Source organism: Salmo salar, chromosome ssa02 (assembly GCF_905237065.1).
Source record: "Salmo salar chromosome ssa02, Ssal_v3.1, whole genome shotgun sequence".
NCBI classification, from domain to species: Eukaryota; Metazoa; Chordata; class Actinopteri; order Salmoniformes; family Salmonidae; genus Salmo; species Salmo salar.
The window spans coordinates 50061607-50085241 of record NC_059443.1 but is presented as its reverse complement, the minus strand read 5'-3'; the positions used below and the strand labels follow the sequence as shown (position 1 = coordinate 50085241).

Below are 23635 nucleotides of genomic sequence, written 5' to 3'. Positions count from 1 at the left end.
TGACAAAAACAGATGTTAATTGGGTGTGCAATCTTGAAATAATCACTGCCTTGCTCTCACCTCAGCTTTGATAGGGAGTTTGTTGGCTTCACACTGGAAAAGGGAGGAACATAAGCTATATTGAAATGGCTCTTTGAATGCCTCTGGTTTGTTATCTATCAAAATGTATTTGGCAGCAAGTGGTCATAACTTTGAAACGAATGTTCCTGTGCTGTACAGTGTCACAAGAGAGTAAAATGATGTGATGCATGTAGTCTGTCACACACTGTGAACCAATGTGTAAAAGGGCTGAACACAAACACACACAGACATTCAATAGAGCTTGCAAGTGATAGGAAATGAGACAACAGACCCCTATAGTTCACATTTTTGAGTTACAACGCTTCCAAACATATCGACAGCTTGAAACCTTGTTACTTTGACAAACACACTGGGGAGAACTGAAACACTAAGAACATCCCCTTTTTTTCACCTCTCCTCTACGGATCCACCTCTACTCCACCCATCCCCTGGATCCATAATACATACTTTAAGAGAATTACTGGAGATATCCAATCTCCATATACCACCTCCACGGTCAAAGGGCCTGGAAACAGTTGAAAATCACCCTGGAGGGAACCACTTATCCACCACATTCCTCCATTGGTGGGGGGGGTTCAACGTTGCCTAAAAGGTACCCACCATCCAAACACTCCAAACCCTTTATCTCCCATGTGTCGGTGGCGACAAGGAGCTGCCAGATAGCAGGCCTACTCCAGAAGCCCAGAGTGACAAGCTCCATCAGCAGAGTCCTTGTATGGCCATGGATCGGGCTGAGGAGGACGATAAGCAGCAGCCAGCCCAGCTATGCAGTCCATGTTTAGAGAGAATCCTTGGGACCGGGCATCCGCAGAACAATGTCTGTTTCTGTTCAATTTAGAGTGGTTATTGCACGCTGTTCTTCCCGCTAGGCAGTACGTCTTTTTCACAGCTCCATTGGGACTAACAGAGGTGAGTAGAGAGGTTCTTGTTTGGCTGGTCATCCTGTTCAGCTTTGACGAATTTGAAATGTATTTGTCACCAATGGAGTTTTTCTTAAATATGGTGAGATGTTTGGCTTTGGTTTTTTGACTGTGTGTGAGATGCATGGGTGGTTGGACTTCCATGAAAGTCCTTCACCTTGGAAAGAATGATGGTGCAGTAGACTAGCAGATGGGGAATCATCATGTGTCATGATTTTCTTAATGATATGATAGTCTTGTTTACGGCAGTGAGTAATTCCGTTATAATATGGATCATGGGAGATTAAAATATTACATTAGCAAACCATACCATAAGAGGTTCTTATTGATTTTCAGCCTTTGTATCCAATTGATGACATGAGCACCTGAACAAAAGTCCTCTACATTCAGTGAGAAATTGGACTTTCAGGCAAAGGGAGTCAGATAAATCTTGATTCAGAGCTAATTAGCTGATGCAGCTCATGCACTGGATAGGAGTGGTAAAGTTAGACCACAAATAATTATAAGAACATAAATAAAAAATAAATGCAAGACATGCATTTGTATGACATTTAAAGAGATAGTTCTCCCAAATTACAAATGTATATATTTGCTCCTTTACCCAGAAAGCAGATTATGGACAAGGAGGGACTGCAATCCACACTTTAGTTTGGTTGAATTTTTGACTGCCACCAACAGTTAATATTAGCATTTTTGAACCAAAATGTAAGTTAATGTCCCCCATAATTACAATGGCATGCAGTTAACAGACATACCCTGATGCTACACTATTGTCCTCCCAGTTTTTTATTATCTATCGTAATGTAATGCATGAGAATGGCTGAATATATCATTGTGCTGCCTATACTCTATATGACAAAAACTAGGAGAACATGAATATACAGTCGCTGAAAGTGTACACACCCCTTGCACAGTCTTCACATTTTGCTGCCTTAAATTTAAATCGAAGAAAGGTTTCAATTAGATTTTTTTCCTATCGATCTACACAACCTACTCAAAAGGTTCAAAATGAAAGACAAATGTTAGAAAATGTTCTAGATTTGTGTATTTATTATTAAGATGCGTTGACTGCGTATGTCTTCACATCCCTTTTGGTGGAAGAACCTTTGGCAGCCATTACAGCTGTGAATCATTTTGAACAAGGTTCTACCAACCTTGGACAACTCTTAGGGCAACATACTGGGCATTCGGAAAGTATTCAGACGCCTTTACTTTTTCCACATTTTGTTACATTAGTCCTATCTAAAATGGATAAACATTTTTAAAATCCTCATCAATCTACACACAATACCCCATAATGACAAAGCGAAAAACTGTTTTTTAGATTATTTACTTAAGTATTCAGAACCTTTGCTATGAGACCCGAAATTGAGCTCAGGTGCATCCTGTTTCCATTTGACCATCCTTGAGATGTTTCTACAACTTCATTGGAGTCCACCTGTGGTAAATTCAATTGATTGTACATGATTTGGAAAGGCACACACCTGTCTATATAAGGTCCCACAGTTGTCAGAGCAAAAACCAAGCCATGAGGTCGAAGAAATGATGTGTAGATTGATGAGGGAAAAAATTATTTTATACTTTTACTTTAAAATGTGGAAAAAGTCAAGGGGTCTGAATACTTGCCGAATGCACTGTATATCAATTGATTTTGTTCAAATTGCTCAAGCTCAGTAAATTGGGTGGGAATCATTGATAGACAAGTAAATTCAAATCTTGTCTCTGATTTTCAAGCAGATTTAAATCAGGACCGATACTGGACCATTCAGGAACACCTCTTGGAAAGACATTCTGGTGTGTTTTTGGCAATAAAATTTTAGCTGAAATTGTGCCGCTGAAAATAAAACTCTGTCCTTGGTTTAGGTTTTCAGAAGACTACGGCGGGTTTTCCTCTAAACTCCCCAGTCCCTGCTCGTGCCAAGCATACGCATAACATGATGCTGCCACCACAATACTTGAAAATACAGAGGATCAACAATATTGCATTGTAATTTTGTTTAAAAAAGGGATAAATAAAAGCGTTGCATCCCAATGGGCCTGTGATTATGATTTTTGAGCAGATTTATCATCATTTGGCTAATTGTCTGCAGTAACATTTTACAGACACCAGCCCTAAAGTAGTTTAGTGGATCGGCCCATCACTCAATAAGTGCACACACAAAAATGGGATGGTGTGGAGAAATGCTATGGGACTGATTTCTGGTCCCAATCCATATTTGGAATTACAAATGTGTACACTGTACCCTCTGAACATAACTTTCATTCAGTTATGCAGCAAGCTAGCCTTGAAAGCTTGCATTCCTATGATATCAATACCTACTTTAGATTTATCGTGACGGCTTATCACATCTTTCACTTACGGAGGGGTGGAGCTAGCATGTTGGAGTAAACGGCTGTGTTTGTGAGAGGCTCCCGCAACTTTTTTGCGAAACAATCTAACTTAACCTTCTTTACAGCACTTTTAACAACATTAGTCTCTTTCTAATACAATATTGTAACTTTTTATGTGAACATGCCGAGTAATAGGCAACTGAAGGACAAAAAACGGAGGCCTCCTCCCCACCAAACAACGAGACAGACATGGCAGAAGGCACAGGTGACTTATCCGGGCTCTGGGAGAGCTACGTGTTGCTATAGCTGAGGATTTTAAGGCTACTATTGCTGAACTGGACACTAAAATTGAGAACACCATTCGAACGGTTGCTTCACAGGGCCAGTGTATTGTGGACCTTGAGAAGGCTTCTGAATTCAATGCTGGTAGGATCGACGGGTTAGAGAAGCTATGCACGTCCTTGCAGGAGAGTGTGCAGAAGCTTTGTGAAAGTGGTCGACCTAGAGGGCCGTTCCAGACGTCATAACATTCATAACCTGCGTGAGGCTGAATGAGTAACCTGTTACATGAAGGACATCCCTTCCATGTCTATGATGATTACGCGCCCGATGTGGCAAAGCATCGCGCCGGCTAGAGGGATGTCATGACCAAACTCTGCAAACTCCATTTTCGCCCAGCCTTGCTCTTCCCTGCCAGACTCAGAATTACCCCGCATTCTGGTGATAAGATTTGGCTCTCCTCGGTTTTGGACGCAGAGAAGTTTATCCCGGAATATACACCAATCCCCGTACGGGTTAGAGCGCCTTGTCATTGTGTGTTAGGGTCTGCTCATGGACCCAAATCCATACTGTGCCATAGCGGGTGAAATCTTATTAAACTGTCTCAGCAAGGGCTGCCGACTGAAGTTGTATTGTTGCTCCCGGACATGTAAGATGCTGAGCTGGCAAATAGAGGGCGGTCAGAGCTTTCATTTCACTTTCATTCTGGCTGGACGACTGACCCGTCATTGGAGTTTAGAGCGATGCCCGTTTGAGTGGCTTGCCAGGTTTGATAATTCCCACATTTTTGTTTTATTATTAGGTTATTATCATCATACCTTGTATTTATTGTTTGCAGGGGACTGGTGGTGATGGTTGGGCCGGGTCAGATAGGGTGGCATCGGAGACCTGGATATCATGTTGGTGTTTTGTGCCGTTCTGCTTCTGTCATTGCCACGGGCCCGTTCTCCCCATTAGGTTCCCACCAGCCTCCTGTGGTGTTTGTGTTATATATATATATATATATATATATATGTAGCTGTGTGTACATATAATTATTATTTGTACTTAATTTTTTTCTCTTAGCATTTTATTATTATTGTGTATGTGTACACTACCGTTCAAAGGTTTGGGGTCACTGAGAAATGTCCTTGAACGAAAAACACATTTTTGGCCATAACATCAAACTGATCAGTATACAGTGTAGACATTGTTAATGTTGTAAATGACTATTGTAGCTGTAAATGGCTGATTTTTAATGGACTATCTACATAGGTGTACAGAGGCCCATTATCAGCAACCATCACTCCTGTGTTCCAATGGCACATTGTGTTAAGCTAATCCAAGTTTATCATTTTAAAAGGCTAACTGATCATTAGAAAACCCTTTTGCAATTATGTTAGCACAGCTGAAAACTGTTGTTCCTGATTAAAGAAGCAATAAACCTGGCCTTTAGACTAGTTGAGTATCTGGAGCATCAGCATTTGTGGGTTCGATTACAGGCTCAAAATGGGGGACCTTAATTGTGTGCTAGACCAATATTTGGATAGATCCTCTACCCGAAATACCCCTACCTCCTATTCAAGCGAATTCTTGAATACCTATATAAAAAATTCAAACTTATTTGATATTTGGGGGATCTGTAACCCAACGGGTAGGGAATACTCCTTTACTCTCATGTTCACAATGTTTCTACCCAAATTGACTACTTTTTGGTTGATGTGAAATTACTCCCTGTAATGCGAGGTATCATGATATTAGAATCTCTGACCACAGTCCACTCACCTTCTCCCTGAGATTGGGTGACATCGTATCAAATGAGAGGGTCTGGAGGTTGAATCCTCAGCTCCTCACACCATCTATGGAGAAACACAAATAAATTACCGCTTTAAAATTTGAATATAATCAGATTCTCTCAGCTAAAATTGCAAAATCTTTTCTCTCTGCCAAGCAAAAATATTTTGAGTTGTGACAAACCACACAAATTACTTGCCAGACAACTTCGAAAAACTGAGAGTGACAGAATGATTCACAATGTTAAATCTGCAACTGGGGAATTACTCTCTTCTCCAAGGACATCAATGACAGATTCTGACAGTTTTACGAGATTCTATATACATCTAAAGCAGATCCTAACCCTTAATTATACAAAACTTTTTAGAGGACTGTAATCTCCCTGCCCTGAATCAGGAAGATTCCAACTTCCTGAATAAGGAAATATCTCTTGGAGAAATTCGAGAAACAATTACATCTCTAAAGAGTGGCAAGACCCTGGGCCCAGATGGATTTCCTGGTGAATTCTATAAAACATTCAGCAACATGCGCTCTCCCTACCTGCACAAAATGTTGGTTCAGGCAAATGAGGATGGAGCTCTCCCACCTACTTTGGATGAGGTGTTTATTACAGTTATACATAAAAAGGGTAAAGATCCGGAAGAGGTAGGGTCATACAGACCAACATCTCTCCTTTATACAGACCAAAAGATTTTAGCAAAAACTCTGGCTAACAGGCTTAGCACTTTAGTGGGCAAATTGGTCCATTCAGATCAGACCAGCTTTATCCCTAACAGAAACTCATTCTTCAATCTCAGGCGCCTCTTCAACATTACGTATTCTCAGAGTTTACCCAACTTGGAGCTTGCCGTTATATCGCTTGATGCCGAAAAGGCCTTTGACCAAGTTGAGTACTCCTATCTATTCAAGTTCCTACAGAAACGTAATATTGTAGATGGATCCATTTTATGAACCTAACTTTTATATAGGAACCCCTGTGCGAGAATACTCACTAACCAATCATTGTCGCCCCGATTTAACTTTTATAGAGGGACAAGGCAAGGTTGCGCACTATCGCCTCTGCTTTTTGCTCTAATCATTGAACCTCTCGCTCAAGCAATCAGATCTCATGCAGCAATACACGGCTATAATAATAACGATACTCTAAATATGATTTCTATATGCAGATGACATTCTCCACTATGTAACAGAACCACAATCTAGTATTCCAGCTATTCTTGATTTGATTAATTTGTTTGGTACATTCTCGGGATACAGAATACATTTGAACAAGAGCGAATTAATGCCCATACGGTTGCAAAACACCTCTTGGTTAGAACTTCTTCCATTTAAGGTATCTTCAGAAAAAATGTACCTATCTAGGAGTTGTAGTTACCAAACAATACTCCTCACTATTTAAAAAAATGTCCCCTCTCTGATGCAAAAACTCAAGGCAAACATACAATTTTGGAGAACTCTCCAAATATATCTTTGCTCGGAAGAATTAATGCCATTAAAATGGTCTTCCTCCTACAACTGCTTTACCTATTCCAGAATATCCCAGTATTCATAGCTAAGTCCTTTCATAAACAACTGGACTCAATTATCCATCCATTCATCTGGGATTATAAAACACAGAGGATAGGTAAAAAAACACCTCTATAAATCCAAGATGGAAGAAGGATTGACTCTCCAAAATGTTATATTTTACTATTGGGCCGCTAACCTCCGCGCTGTTACGTTTCTGCTGGATGACGCACTTCCGTCAAATATGACGCTTTTCAATCTGTTAGCACACCTTCTACAGATGCCATTAAGGCAAAATGGGAGGAAGAACTAGGGACTGACATTTCTGTGGCAGACTGGGAAGATAGCTTGGAGTATATCCACACCTGCTCCATTAACTCAGACATCGTCTCATACAATTCAAGGTATTACACAGATTACACTATTCCAAAACTAAGCTGCATAGGATATTTCCTGATACATCCCCTATGTGTGATGAATGTCATGCTGTGCAGGGTACACTACTCCACTGCTTTGCCCTATGCTCTAACTTGCATGGTTATTGGTGTGGAATTTTTAGGATCCTCTCTGAAGTTTTGGATGACTTCAATTGACCCAGACCCGCTTCTGATCCTGGGAGTGTTTTTTGTTGTATTTATTTCATCTTTATTTAACTAGGCAAGTCAGTTAAGAGCAAATTCTTATTTACAATGATGGCCTACCGGGGAACAGTGGGTTAACTGCCTTGTTCAGGGGAAAGAACGACAGATTTGATGGATGGGGGGTATGGGGGATAAGGAGGGGGTGACATCTGCCCTCTTTCTGTTTACCTGTCCTTGTTCTGTATGTCTTATTTTGTATTATTTACTTTGTACTTAGAACTCTGGGTATTTTTGTTTCTGTCTGCTCTTTTATGTTTAGATAAGAATTGTATACTTGTCTTTTCTACAAAATACCTATACACCATTCTTGTGTGTTCAATAAAAAAATATTTGAACAACCGCTTTCACTTACTATGTGTCGTACGATGATGCAAAGGGCTGTTTAAGGACTGAGGGAGTACAAGCAAAGTCTGGCCAAGTGCATGTAAGCTAAAATAACCCTGTAAGCCAAGATAACTGATAATAAAAACATGAATGACTAACTGGCTGACATTCAAATAAAGTGTGTCCAGCCTGTGTGAGCCAAGAGCAAAAACATGACTGACTCAACTGTGAGTTCACCCCAACTCTCCCTCTCTCGCTATGATGAAGTTATTTGGGGAGAAAGCTTCCCAGTATTACAATATCGTCATTAAAACTCCACTGACTCAGAATGGAGTCAGGTTCATCTGCATGCTGTGTCTCTGCCAAGGGACACGCATCTACATTGTTTCAAAAGGAAACAAAATCACACACCGCACATTCGATGAAACTTTGATGGAACCGCTCTCGCCTCTCCCTTAAGGTGAATTGATTTCAAAGTCAAAGCTTAAAATAATGAAAGGTAGTCACTGTGTAACCTAATGTAGTAGGCATAGAAAGATGCCTGAGATTGGAGTTCCCACTTCCGTTTTTCAGGGGAAACGGAAGTTAGGTTGAAAATACTGTATCCCTGAAAACCGAATGTTAGCGTTTTCTGGCGACTCCGCATAGGCTAGTCACTGTGTGGTGTGTGTAGTGCATTTGGAGCAGCATAGGCTAATTCAAAGAGTGACTGTTGCAGCATCCTCTGACATATTATTCATATCTGTCGGCTGCTAAGCTAGCCTTCTACCGGAGGCCTGGAGATAGAGGGGGCTAACAAGGGGAGACAAAAGATGTCAGAGAGCTCAGCGTTGGGTAACTTGACCTGACATGGCATTGCAGTGACTCAAGGTTACATGCAGGAGCAGCAAATTATTTTCTTTAGTGAGTTATAATTGACCTCAGCTTATCTGACAGGCTGGTCTCATAGACTAGACGTAACATAGTAAACAAAAATCGGGGACACTCAAATTAGTGTCATATATTACGTATGGTAGGGTTACATAACACAGAAGGTTAATTAAGGCAAAACTGAAAAGAGGGTGGTTGGTCAGGGTGGATAGGTAGGTGTATACCACGAACATCTAGCAACCCAAAAGTTAGCAACTACTTGCTACTTTTTAGCTACTTTTTAACTACTTAGCATGTTAGCTAACCCTTCCCCTAACCCTTAAGCTGACTCTTAGAGATATGCATCTTTCCCTTTCAATACAATTTGATAAATATCTAGATACATGGGCTTCGATACTATACAGGAATGATACAATTTCAAATGAAAATGTTCGGTGTGATTCAGTTTGATAAGAGGAATAATGCAAATGTCTAGCAACCCAAATGTTGCATGTTCGAAACCCATCACGGACAACTTTAGCATTTTAACTAATTATCAACTTTGTAACTAAACTCAGCAAAAAAAAGAAACGTCCCTTTTCAGGACCCTGTCTTTCAAAGATAATTCGTAAAAATCTAAATAACTTCACAGATCTTCATTGAAAAGGGTTTAAACACTATTTCCCATGCTTGTTCAATGAACCATAAACAATGAATGAACATGCACCAGTGAAATGGTTGTTAAGACACAAACAGCTTACAGATGGTAGGCAATTAATGCCACAGTTATGAAAACTTAGGACACTGAAGAGGCCTTTCTACTGACTCTGAAAAACACCAAAAGAAATATGCCCAGGGTCCCTGCTCATCTGCGTGAACGTGCCTTAGGAATGCGGCAAGGAGGCATGAGGACTGCAGATGTGGCCAGGGCAATAAATTGCAATGTCCGTAGTGTGAGATGCCTAAGACAGTGCAACAGGGAGACAGGACGGACAGCTGATTGTCCTCGCAGTGGCAGACCACGTGTAACAACACCTGTACAGGATCGGTACGTCCGAACATCACACCTGCGGGACAGGTACAGGATGGCAACAACAACTGTCTGAGTTACACCAGGAACGCACAATCCCTCCATCAGTGCTCAGACTGTCCGCAATAGGCTGAAAGAGGCTGGACTGAGGGCTTGTAGGCCTGTTGTAAGGCAGGTCCTCAACAGACATCACTGGCAACAACATCACCTATGGGCACAAACCCACCGTCGCTGGACCAGACAAGACTGACAAAAAGTGCTCTTCACTGATGATTTGCGGTTTTGTCTCACCAGGGGTAATGGTTGGATTCACGTTTATCATCGAAGGAATGAGCGTTACACCGAGGCTTGTACTCTGGAGCGGGATCAATTTGGAGGTCTGTGGTGGTGTGTCAATGCATCATCGGACTGAGCTTGTTGTCATTGCAGGCAATCTCAACGCTGTGCGTTATAGGGAAGACATCCTCCTTCCTTATGTGGTACCCTTCCTGCAGGGTCATCCTGACATGACCCTCCAGCATGACAATGCCACCAGCCATACTGCTCGTTCTGTGTGTGATTTCCTGCAAGACAGTAATGTCAGTGTTCAGCCATGGCCAGTGAAGAGCCTGGATCTCAATCCCATTGAGCACGTCTGGGACCTGTTGGATCTGAGGGTGAGGGCTAGGGCCATTCCCCCCAGAAATGTCCGGGAACTTGTAGGTGCCTTGGTGGAAGAGTGGGGTAACATCTCACAGAAAGAACTGGCTAATCTGGTGCAGTCCATGAGGAGGAGATGCACTGCAGTACTAAATGCAGCTGGTGGCCACACCAGATATACTGACTGTTACTTTTGATTTTGACCCCCCCCCCCCCGCCCCTTTGTTCAGGGACACATTATTCAATTTCTGTTAGTCACATGTCTGTGGAACTTGTTCAGTTTATGTCTCAGTTGTTGAATCTTGTTATGTTCATACAAATATTTACACATGTTAAGTTTGCTGAAAATAAACACAGTTGACAGTGAGAGGACGTTTATTTTTTTGCTGAGTTTACTTACAAATTTGTAGCTACTTTGCAACTACTTAGAATGTTAGCTAACACTTCCCCCAACCCTAACTTTAACCTAACTCCTAGGGTGTGAATCTTTCCCTTTCAAGACGATTCGATACGTATCTAGATATATGGGCTCCAATATGATACAGAAATGCAACATTTTTGTTTGAAACGATTCAGTGCGATTTCGTTTGATTAGAGGAACTAATCGATGCGATTCAGTTCGATGCGATACGAACCAATGCACTAATATTTATTGCATAAACACATGAATTTTCCATTCTTAATTCAAATCTGCTGTTCATGAGCTGGGCCTCTCTGAGCTGAATTCTGTGTGTGAGTGTGTGTGTGTTGGTGTGTGCGTGTCTATTGTGTATGTAGGCACCTAAGCTGAGCCATAAGGGAAACTAGGCATCTACTACCCCACTATCAGTAAGGGGGGGGCAATGCTTGCTTTTGATCTGAAATCACCGTCACCCACTAATTTATTTATCATTTTTGCAGATTCAAAGTGTTAAGAGCTAATAATGTATCAATATTTATCAAAAACAATTAGCAATGAAATAGCCAATGAATATATAGCACAACTGTCACGTCCTGGCCAGTATAAGGGTTAATTGGTATTGTAGTTTGGTCAGGACGTGGCAGAGGGTATTTGTTTTATGTGGTTCAGGGTGGTGTTTTTGTAGTAAGGGCATTTGATTTAGTATTCCAGGGTTTTGGGGCACTGTTTGAGATTCACGTATTTCTATGTTGATCTAGTTAGTTGTATGTCTATGTTTGGTTAATTGGGGTGGACTTCCAATTGAAGGCAGCTGTGTGGTGTTGCCTTTGATTGGAAGTCCTATATTAGTTGGGTGTGTTTGTCTGTTTAATTGTGGGAGATTGTTCTGAGTTTAGCCTTGTGCCTTGCCAGACTGTGTGTTGATCGTTCCTTCTCTTTTGTTATTTTGGTGTTCATTTTGGAGTTAATAAACCTCAAGATGAGCTTACATATACCTGCTGCGTTTTGGTCCTCCTTAACCAACGACAACCGTGACAACAACTTTGGATTTCACCCCTGTCTCATAATTGAATGATTTAGACCGTTTTGAAGGTCTAGGAGCATCTCTTCTCCTCCTGCTTCGACCATGCAGGGATTGTAGCAAAAGTGATTGCTGTCTTTGTTACGAAATTAGCAAATTTCCCCTGTATATCTAAAAATAATCACATATACTGATTGTTTCAAGCAAAATTACCAAAACTATTGCTGATGGTGAACGAACAATGGAAATAAAATCTAATGTAATCCCCAATCAGCATATAGCCTACCTATAGACAGATGAGTTGTAGCTTAGGCTGGTAAAACACCATTTCCACAGTGCATTTGATAAAAATAACCTACCAAATTACATTGGTTGTCACTCAACTAATAAAGCCTAATAATGTGCAAGCCATTTTACAAACATTTGAATGCTGAAGTTGACACTCAGATGTGCCAGATCAGAAATAGGCCTACCTCTAGTTGGTCAGCGCATGAAGCTGCGCACAGCACTCAGTTTGAATATAGTAGGGTACTGATATTGCCTGGGGTTGTTCAGCATGCAAATTTACTTGTAGATCAATGACTGTCAACATAATTACATGCTTAGTTCGACACTGAAAGAAAGGACGCATATTTTTGGAAGGTTGAAAGAAAGTGATTTGAGCAACAACAAAAACGTTCACCAGTGATTTGTAATGTTTGAATTGATTTTCTGACCGATGCATGCTACATTTGGATCGGTTTGGGTTCCTGCAAACCAATGCACTAATATCTTAAATATTTGATGCTTATTGGTTTATCGTTACATCCCTATTAACTCATAACCCTAACATTAACGTTAACCATAACCTTAACCCCTAGCCTAGCTAATGTTAGTGTTAGCCACCTAGCTAACGTTAGCCACAACAAATTGGAAATTGTAACGTATCATACGTATTGCAAATTCTTAACATATTGTATGAATAGCAATTTGTTCCATATCATACGAATTGTAACTCGTCACATATCATACGAAATAGATGATGGACATGCACAAATTAATACATACCATACCAAATGTAACATATCATATTGTATTTTCGTTTACTATGATACGTCTACCTCTGAGTCCAGGTTGCATCTGTGCTTCTCTGTAAACACTCAATGAAATAAATAGCTTGGGATCAGACTCCTGTCATGTCCAAATGGGTAAAAAAAAACAACCTTAGGCCTATATCCTGTCAATCAGAACAATATTGAAGTTGGGTTTAAATATTTTTTGTATAAAGGATAAAAATATATGTATATAGCATTATGGCTAAACAAAATGGAGCATATCTAGTTTTGCATTAGGCGTAGGTTGCATTAACCTCGAATACCCCCTGTATATTAATATTGTCCCAATAATGTAGTTTCCACAAGTAAATGTTTCTAAAATACATGACATGAAGAAACGATACAGATTTGTTCAAACATGATTCATGTTCAAGTTTTGGTTAGATAGAATGAAACTATATCTTAAATAAGCTGTTAGAATAAATGCATAATTTTTTCTCAAGAAAGCAAATCAAATAATATATGGAAATTAATTCCCCCGTTGCTTTGCATCAGCGTAAAAAAAAAAACATTATTGCATCACTTGAGAGATGAGAGCATGGACATTAAAACCAGGATGAGAAATGAGAGAGGGGGGGACAGAGCAAGAGAGTGAGTGAAAGAGAGCAGTCCCGAGGAAGCGTGCGCTGAGAGCCCATGATCGTCTCTAGTCGGCTATCTATACTGTACTCTACAACTCAACTCAAGATTTATTGACGATGTCACAACTTACATCATTGTTTTATCGAGGGTTGGAAATTGAGGATTTCTCAAGGATTTATGTTTCCTTTTTCAGCCTCATAATACTTTTTCAATAGCTTATAAATTCCGTTCCCCATTACGTGGATTAAAACGGTAGGCTAGCAATTTGGGCAACTACTGTCACTTGTAATGTTACTCATTTTTGTAGGCTACTTTATCGGCTAGTTGACTTTAAATCCTACCTGTAAAGAACATGTGCATGGATGTAAATTGCAGACTAGATTGCTGTCAGCTGTCGTTTATTTTCTGATACTGTATCTTTGTGATTTCATGTTGCAAATGAGAATCATGTAATTAGGACAAATGTTGTCTAGCCTTTCCAAAAATAATAGCCTATGTAAAGAAAGATAAGACTATGAAAGACATCTTACTATCGCCGGCTTTAGCCAGTTCTAGCCTTCTGGGGGCCCTAAGCAAGATTTGGTTGGGGGGCCGCTTTGGGCAAACACTTTAGTGACCCCCCTCTTGATGGTGGAGAGAATTTGTTTTTAAGTTCATTTCCTGTAATTCATCACATTTTCTCATGGGGGTGTATAGAAAATGTTGCACTTTTAAAGCAGTTCTCTGCAATTCTACACATTTTGTAATGAATTTGCAATGTTAATATGATATCTGAGGGAGAATGACTGACAAAATCAATGTGGAGGTCAGTGCCCCTGGACACGTGCGCTGTGTTCCCGGTCGGGATTCGGCATGATTACTGAAAGTTTAAATGGCTGGCTAGACTAACTGCCAATCTAAAAATATTTTGCTGACATGGCTAATTGAGTGACTGTCAGTGACTGACATAACAAGAGAAAAACTGCTGATGCACCACCAAATTTCAAAATTGCACCTGGTGTAATCTACTATTCTTACCCTCAATAGTAAGTTGAGACCCCAACTGAGTAACACAAAAACATTTATAAATATGTAAATCAAAACTAGACGTTGAATTGGTTTGAATCCCCGAGGCGACTAGGGGAAAAATCCGTCGATGTCTCCTTGAGCAAGGCACTTAACCCTAATTTGTCCTGTAAGTCACTCTGGATATGAGCGTCTGCTAAATGACAAAAATGTAGCGTAATGTAATGAACTGACATTTGTGCCCAGTGGGTTATGCCTGGAACTGCCCCCAACTACCTCGTAGGCTAAATGCACACATTTTTGTTCTAAAGCAAAGTAGGTGACATTATTGCATTAAATCGAAGTTGCAAAGTGTATTTCATTGCAACATATTTTTCAAGTATTGTAGTTTTTCATGGCAGTATGTCTAGAGGACATAGTAAAGATTGTATGGAGAAATGTAATCATTGGTGCCATTTTGCCATCTAAACCAGTTATTCAAATGATACAATGCAAGTGATCATTCTCTAAGACACTGTCACATTGGTATAAAGGGATCGGGAGACAGGCGCATGAATGCGTAATAGGGTTCTTTACTTCACCCAAATTACAGCGTGCCTTGTAATGCACGGGGACGAAGACCAAACAAACACGTATACAAAACACAGGGTTGAAACCCAAAAGCGAGGAGTACCTCGAAGAAATACACCAGGATGAGACCCGTAACATACACGCACACAATGATTCTAAACGGGACGAGACCCGTAATCATCTGCGCAATACAAGCGGCACGAAAGCCAAAACAACACAGCACAGGTACTCACAAGACCAACGGACATTGGAACACTAATCGACAGCCCAATCGTGAACCAAAGGGCACATTTATACAATTACAATCAGTGGGAATGGGGACCAGGTGTGCGTAATGACACAGTTCCAGAGTGATCCGTGACAGACGCACACACAATCAGAGAGAGAGAGAAGTGTGTGGTACGCTTGTGTGGTTGTCTGGTTAAACCAGTGTCATTTTCTAGAAATGATTTAGGAAGTGTTTCCCCTACCAGGTTAGACAGGTCCCCCCTCCTAACCTGGTAGCCCAGAGGCCCCCTGAAGCGGCCCCACATCAGACAAAGCTTCAATATTAAATGTGTGATGTGTGCATTGGAGGCGGCTCTGGGGGATGTTGCTTTATATCTACTGTAACTTAGGGAAACACTGTAGTTAGGAATATTGATATTTCTCTTTCAGTAATTTGTAATTTCTCAAATGTATACAGTCTTTGGTAGTTCTATTCTCATCAATCCCTTTTATTTTTTGCATAGGTGAAAGGAAGAGTTGGAGCATAACACCTCGTCAGAATCATGAGACAAACTGGGACGTCATCTTTCCTCTTCTGCACTCTTCAACTTGCAGTGTTGTTGGCAGTTTTTTCATCTGAAATTAAATTTGTTACAGCTGGGAATTCAAACCCAAGCCTCGGAACAAACTCTTCCATTGGCAACCAAACTAATAAGAAGTGTGATTCAGTGGATACTGAATGCAAAGTGGGTGTCATTCTGCCTATATGGTTACCAGAGAACCCATCCTTTGGTGATAAACTGGCAAGAGCCACAGTTTACTTTGTGGCCTTGTTTTACATGTTCCTGGGGGTCTCTATCATTGCGGATCGCTTCATGGCGTCCATCGAGGTAATTACATCACAAGAGAGGGAGATCACCATCAAGAAACCAAATGGCGAAAAAGTGACAACCACTGTGCGTATATGGAATGAGACAGTGTCCAACCTGACCCTTATGGCCCTGGGTTCCTCAGCCCCGGAAATCCTACTGTCCGTCGTTGAGGTGTGCGGTCACAACTTTGACGCAGGTGATCTGGGCCCGAACACAATCGTTGGTAGTGCTGCCTTCAACATGTTCGTCATCATTGGATTCTGTGTTTCTGTCATTCCTGATGGAGAGCACCGGAAAGTCAAGCATTTGAGGGTATTTTTTGTTACCGCCACCTGGAGTATATTCGCGTACACCTGGCTTTATCTCATCTTGGCTGTCATCTCTCCGGGCATCGTACAGGTGTGGGAGGGCCTTGTCACACTGTTCTTCTTCCCATTGTGTGTTGGGATGGCTTACGTCGCGGATCGCAGACTTCTTGTCTATAAGTACATGTACAAACGCTACCGCGCAGGGAAACGAAGAGGGGTGATCATTGAGACGGAAGGGGAGGCTCAAATACCTTCAAAGATGGACATTGAAATGGACGGGAAAATGCTCAACTCAGAGAGCTTCATGGACGGAGCGATGGGTTTCGATGAGAAGGACCTGGATGAGGAGGAGGCCAGAAGGGAAATGGTCCGGATCCTGAAGGAACTGAAGCAGAAGCATCCAGAGAAGGAGACGGAGCAGCTGATAGAACTGGCCAACTACCAGGTATTGACACAGCAGCAAAAGAGTCGCGCCTTCTACCGATGCCAGGCTACCAGGATCATGACGGGAGCAGGGAACGTACTGAAGAAGCATGCAGCAGACCAAGCCAGGAAAGCTGTTGGTGCGTACGAGATCCGCTCCGAAGTTTCTGAGAATGACTTTTCGTCAAAGGTCTTTTTTGACCCCGGTACATACCAGTGCTTGGAGAACTGCGGTACAGTGGCCTTGAATGTAGTACGCCTTGGTGGGGACTTGACTAACACTGTTTCAGTGGAATACCGTACCGAAGACGGCACAGCCAATGCCGGATCGGACTACCAGTTCACTGAGGGCGTTGTGGTGTTCAACCCCGGTGAGACTGAGAAGGAGATCCGGATAGACATCATTGACGATGACATCTTTGAGGAGGATGAGCATTTTCTGGTCCACCTTAGCAACGTGAAGGTCATATCGGAGGGCACTGGCTACGTACAACCAAGGGCTAATCACTCGGACACTTTGGCGGGCCTTGGCCTACCCTGCTCAGCCACCGTGACTATCTTTGACGATGACCATGCCGGGATCTTTACTTTTGAAGAACCGGTAATGACCATAAGCGAGAGTATTGGCATGATGGAAGTAAAGGTTCTTCGTACCTCAGGAGCGCGGGGACTAGTGGTCGTACCCTACAAGACCATGGAGGGTACAGCAAAAGGAGGGGGAGAAGACTTTGAAGATACGCATGGAGCGCTGGAATTCCAGAACGATGAGATTTTGTAAGTTACACACTTGCTTTTAACATTGTCATGTTTATATTGTTGTCATGTAAATGAGGTGTGGCCCACAGCACATTGAAGTTCAATTTGGACAACTGTTATGTCTTAGTTAAGTCAATGTCCCTGTTTTTACTATGTCCCACAGAAGCGACTTTCTGTCTCAAAAGGAAAAGAGCTTTATTGTTGTCGCCTAGCACTAAGCATAGACGTCAGTTCAACGTATATATATTTTTTTACACTTTCTTTAGTTGTCAACTAATGTGAATTCAATGTGAAATCAACAACATGTCATCATGTCATTGGAATTGGGTTAAAAGTTGGGTAAAAAAAAGATGAAATTCCCATACGCTGATGACTTTTTGCAAATCCAATCAGTTTTCCACATTGATTCAACTTAATTTTTTTGTTTATGACGTGGAAACAACGTTGATTCAACCAGTTTTTGCACAGTGGGTTGTACTTTGTATGGCCCGTTTACCTCGTCATTAGATTCCATTCACTTCAATGTGCATTCCATTCCTATTATTGTTGTAATCTATTATTATAGATTACATTTTCTCAGGGGATGTAAGTGTCTCTGGGGTTCAAGAAGGAATCCTGTCTTAAGTTCCTATCTATCTTTCGACTGTACTACTGTCTGCTTCACTGTCTTGTGTTCTTTTTCTCTCAGCTTTGCCCTCACTGCCTTTGTTGTTTTAATCATTCATGTGAGCATTCAATTGACTGCCTTACTAGCCCCTGTCTACAAATCTACCAATTACTGTTTTGCATACCATATAGAGATACTGTAGACTGTAGTATTGCAGAACTGGCTTGAATGATTTCATTTAAGTTAAAGGGTTTTTTCTGCAATTTCTCATCCACTTTCGCTCAACACCCGTTGGATCTTTTATGACTTGCAGTGCTTCAGCCTAGAGCATACTGTACAATCGAGAGTATTCAAGCGTACCAAATACCGTGGTGTATCTCACTGAAGACGGGACTTGATAACTCACTGGTGCTGGACAAAAGAGAGAAAACACATCAAGAAATTATCATTGTGATGCTAATGATAATGATGCGTTAGCATGTTTGCGTGAATAGATTAGGTATGGAATATGTTGGAGCCCAGAGGCAGCAGCTCTTCTTTGGCTGATCATTTTGTGTATGCGATGTAAAAACACTGGAATAGCTTCCTGATAAAGATAAATAATATCAATATAACAGGTGTATCAAAAGATATAATGGACTCTAAACAGTTATCGGCAAACGGTTACTATTTATGAAGAGCTCCCAAAAACGACTAAACTCATTTTAGTACGTTATAGGTTCCAGAGAGATACAAGTAAAGAAAGGAGTTGTGAACATGAGACTGTAGGACTCCTACATGTTTACTCCACATGTAGTTTACATAATAGCTAAAACAATTTGGATCTTGAATTGGTCCGCAGTCTATCCTGTTTATTTAAACTCAAAACAAACTCCTCATCCATAAGACATTACATGTCAGCTAAGCAGTTATAATATTGAAATGTTTTTAATCAATATCATATTGAAAAAAATGCGACTGCTATCGATACAGATTTTCCATATCAGCGTGTTCATTAGTTATAGGAAACCACCAGAATTGAACGTGAGTAAGGCCTTTTTGCCTTTTTCAATGGGAAATCCAGTAACACTTTTATCACTCCACTCTTCAAACTGGAACTCCCGTGAATGATATACTGCTATAGTCAGGTATATTGTACATACCTGATATAGCAGTTGGGCCAGACATTTTCCATGGATTGTGGGGTGGGGGATATAATGACAACAAATGTATTCCATAGAGGATTAACATTGCCAGTTTGAGGATAGCACCAACGTGTTGAAATGGAAAAGGCTCTGTGCTTGTTTTATGTTTTAAGACATCCACACATTTATACAGAGGCAAACAGATTGCTTTGAAGTGAGCAATGTAAATCGGCTCAGCAAGCTTTGCATAGAGAAGCAGTACCATATATAGACAAGGCAGCAGTCTCTGTTGGGGAGTCAGTTCTTAAGTTTTCATTTGGAAAATGTATTAGCGTTGACATTGACACATTTGAGAGGATGCAGTTGCAAGTTATTTCCAGACCTATTTTAAGATGCATGCAATGTCTATTGCAATGTAAACATGTATTTATGTTTCTGCACATATCATTCACTTATACTACAGACAGAATATGATTGATGGTAATTCCATTTGTCACTGAAGCATGAGACCTGGTTACACTCAACCCTGCTGTGTCCCGTATCTAGATAAGGGTGGTTGAATAGTCAAAGACGATCTAGTTATATCGTTACAAGAAACTACACGGTCAGGACCATGTTCTTTTGTTTTGCTGGTAGGAACAAGTGTTAGTTGTTGTGATGATATTGGTGGACATTAATGTGTAATAAGGGCTTAGCTCCTGACTGAGCCAGTATAGGTTTTTAAGAATTAGCACCAGGTACTCTGCCAAGGACCTTTCAGCCACCTTTTGAAATATCAAACTAACAATGTTCTACAAAGTACCCATTTCAGTAAAATTTCGACTGGCTCTTTTCTCCAAAAATTGGGTTTGGTCCGCTGTACTTAACTCTACTGAATAAACACGACATCATTTTACGTCACAATTTATTTAGCCATGTGTCCTTTATAGCCATGTGTCCTTTGTGTCTGACTGTCCTTATCAGACAAGATCATATCTGCTGCCCTCAACCGTAGAGAATGATGGTTCAACCATGCCTTTTTTTTATTTGACAAGACCCGCCCTCTGGTAATGTAGATATTATTAACTTTGCTGCCTACATGTAGTGAAATTAATGGCTTTGCTTTGACTGCACACATTGACAAGCATGAAACTTGACAGGGGATTACTTTGGGCTTTAGGAGGAGGCACTATTTTAAACAACTAATTAAATCATTGTTTTGCCTATGCTAATTTTGCCCTCTCGTCTCTGGCCTGCTCTCGCATGAGGACAGACCTCGTGCTCCTCTATCCTTATAAGCTCAGTAGACCACTGTCATGATCCAGGGCTAGCATAGTGCGGCCAAGTGGCGGTTCTGGCCTGTGGATCACATCCCTGGGGGAGTTATGTGTTCCCTTGGGCTGCCTGACAGCGGGGCTGTCACCACCGCTTCATCAGACAAGCGACAGACAGAGGCAGGAGACCATGGCACTTTGGACCATAGAGGAGCAAGAAGACCAAGCGTTCAAATCATGTTTGAAATCTTTCAAATGACTTCAAGCTGTGCTTGATTGAGCTTGCCCGGTGCAGGCTCAAGCAAATGCTTAAAGTATTTGAACGATATCAAATACTAGCCAAACCCAGGCCTGGGAGGAAGAGGGAGGAGGACACACAGAAACTCGCCAACTCCACTGACTCAACCTCTGTCTATATACGCCTCACATTTTCCCTTGCAGCCTTTGGATGTTTTTGAGGGGGTTGGTCATTGCAGTGCGTATGTCCCAATTTTTGGGGAGCTAAGCGCTTCAGGGGTGATGGACATATGTGTCTTTTTTTTCTGCAGGTGAAGAAGGCCCCCTGCTGCCTGAAATGTTTGTCAGGCTTTTTACATGGCTGAAACAATGTTTGTCAGGCCTCTAATTGGCCGAGACACAGAGACTGGGAGCAGATAATGGCAGGCGTGTTACTTACAAAGGGCGAGGGGGAGATGAAGAGACATCCACAGTTTGATCACTCGTTATGCCCATCTCGTCTGTACTGACGGATTTTCTTAGCGTTGTATCCTATTGTATACTTGGTGCAAAAACCGATCACACTGACGACCCTGGCTGCTGCTCAAGTAAGCTCATCAATGAAGATGACATGAAATAAACATACCATATCTTCGCAAAATACATTTATTTTAGTGGAAAGACACTCACTATAGGACACACATGCCCGATAGTCAGAAACAGCATTGTTACATTCTGCATCTCAGCCCCTTAGGAACACTCGGCTACCTCTCTATCAAGTTACATTTGTGTACTCACAAGGGTATAGTCTATAGGTTATGAATAGCTGTAAGAAAAACAGTGACAAATGACAAATTGTAGGATTATTTACACTTTTTTAGTAGCTTTGCTGATGTAATACCATAGGACTTCTTCCCACCCCAAGTGGGATACTTAACATTATGTACACTGCACATAGGGGAACCCACGTCTCTTTGTAAATCAGTTTAAACTCAAATCACATTTTCCATGCTTTACCTTAGCAGTGAGGAATAAAGGACAAGGAAAACATTTCAGTAGGCTGCATTGTATATTTTGTGAGGGAAGCAGCAAATAGCAATGCAAACTGGCTATCATTTTGAAGCCATCTTTAGTGTGTAATTTGAATTAAATGATTTACAAAGAGGAAATAGTTTATTGAGGCATTTAAGATGATAAAATGTGACTACAAGATGTATTCAAAATCGTGAAATATGTTTTTCAAGCCTCCTGTTCGGCATCTTTCTTACTCCTGCTTCCAGCCCTATGCATGAATATCAAATATATAACAAATCTGTTATGTAAATTACTTTACAGACATAGTGTACATTTTTTCAGCCTGGAAGAAAATATTCTACCTAGCATTACGTAGACATCAACAGAATAATGGACGACAGGAAGCTTAGCGGTTAGAGCGTTGGGCCAGTAAACGAAAGGTAGCTAGTTTGAATCCCTGAGCCGACAAGGCGAAAAATCGCAGGTTAGTATTTTTCATCATGAAACTTGTTCTGGAGGCAGCTCTGCAGGGTGGTCACTAGCTGGCACAGCCACAAAGTCATAAAATCTGATTCTAAACCTAACCACGCTGCTAACCCTAATGCCTAACCTTAACCTTAAATTAAGACCAAAAAGCATTTTTTTCCCCAATTGTTTTACCATATACCCAATTTTGACTTTACAGTTGGCCTATCTAGTAGAAGTTGCTCAGATCTGCCTCCATGGCAAGTTTCATGACAATAGATGTCAACCTACTGAAAAATCTGTCAATGTGCCCTCGAGCAAGGCACTTAACCCTAATTGCTTGAGGGTCACCGTTGATAATGGCAGACCCTGGCCTTGACCCCACTCTCGGAGGGGTTACTCAGCTGGAGTTGGGATATGCAATCTTTTTATTTTACCATAATTTTAACAGGTAAAAAACATTTCCAAATCAATCATGTTTATTAATACACTTGTGTACATGTGTGAAATAGGACAAATAAGCCCCCACCAAATTATGATTATTATTATTATTATTTTAATAAGCCTCCCTCACTTCGTGAGCTGTCTTCTTACTTACAAGATCACTGGCATGAGGCTCTTACCCATCTCATATGTATATACTGTATTCTATACTATTCTACGGTATCTTAGTCACTTAATAAATGTTTACATATCTTGCATTACTCATCTCATATGTATATACTGTGTTCTATACTATTCTACTGTATCTTAGTCCGTTCCACTCTGACATCGCTCGTCCATATGTATATAGTCTTAATTCATTCCTACTTAGATTTGTGTGTATTGGGTATATGTTGTATAATTTTTTAGATATTACTGCACTGTCGGAGCTAGAAGCACAAGCATTTCGCTACACCCGCAATAACATCTGCTAATCACGTGTATGTGACCAATCAAATTTGATTTGATTTATAGCAGGGCCAGAAATAGAAAATTAATGTGAGGTGGGAAAAACTAATTATATTCATGGTAGGGAACGCAACTTATTGGTCTGCCTGCTCCTCTCCAATGAGAGACAGGCTGTATCCTACTTTCTGCATGGAAGTATGATGTACTACTGTATGTGGTTGGAAGGTTATAATTGAGTAGGTCGCGAAGGAGTTGGTTAATAGAGTTCTTACATTGGGGAGTCGTTACAGTGACTGATAGAGTGGTGTCGCTGAGTCGGGCCTTGTACAGTAATTCTCCTCTAGTTAATCACAGATACCGCCGGTCCGGTTGGAGGGCTTGAATTAAAAAGCTAAGCTTAAGTGTATTGGGACTGACTCTGTGTTATCAAGTCTCGCTCTCAGTCTTCTTTTGT

The 23635-nt window shown here is 41.0% G+C and overlaps 1 protein-coding gene across 9 annotated transcripts in view; it reads left to right on the top strand.

Moving 5' to 3' along the window:
• The first annotated feature begins 856 nt into the window (after positions 1 to 856).
• LOC106585125 (sodium/calcium exchanger 1) overlaps positions 857 to 23635 on the top strand; it is a 53692-nt gene continuing 30913 nt past the window's right edge. For 3 of the 9 annotated variants that reach the window (XM_045705390.1, XM_045705383.1, XM_014171002.2), the window contains exons 1-2: positions 857 to 990; positions 15777 to 17629. In XM_045705390.1, coding sequence (XP_045561346.1) covers positions 15816 to 17629 — 1814 coding nt within the window. In that variant the 5' untranslated portion in view covers positions 857 to 990; positions 15777 to 15815. Of the gene's footprint in view, positions 991 to 15776; positions 17630 to 23635 lie in introns of those variants that run through there. The other 6 variants (XM_014171010.2, XM_014170985.2, XM_014171016.2 and 3 more) reach the window with 3 other exon arrangements.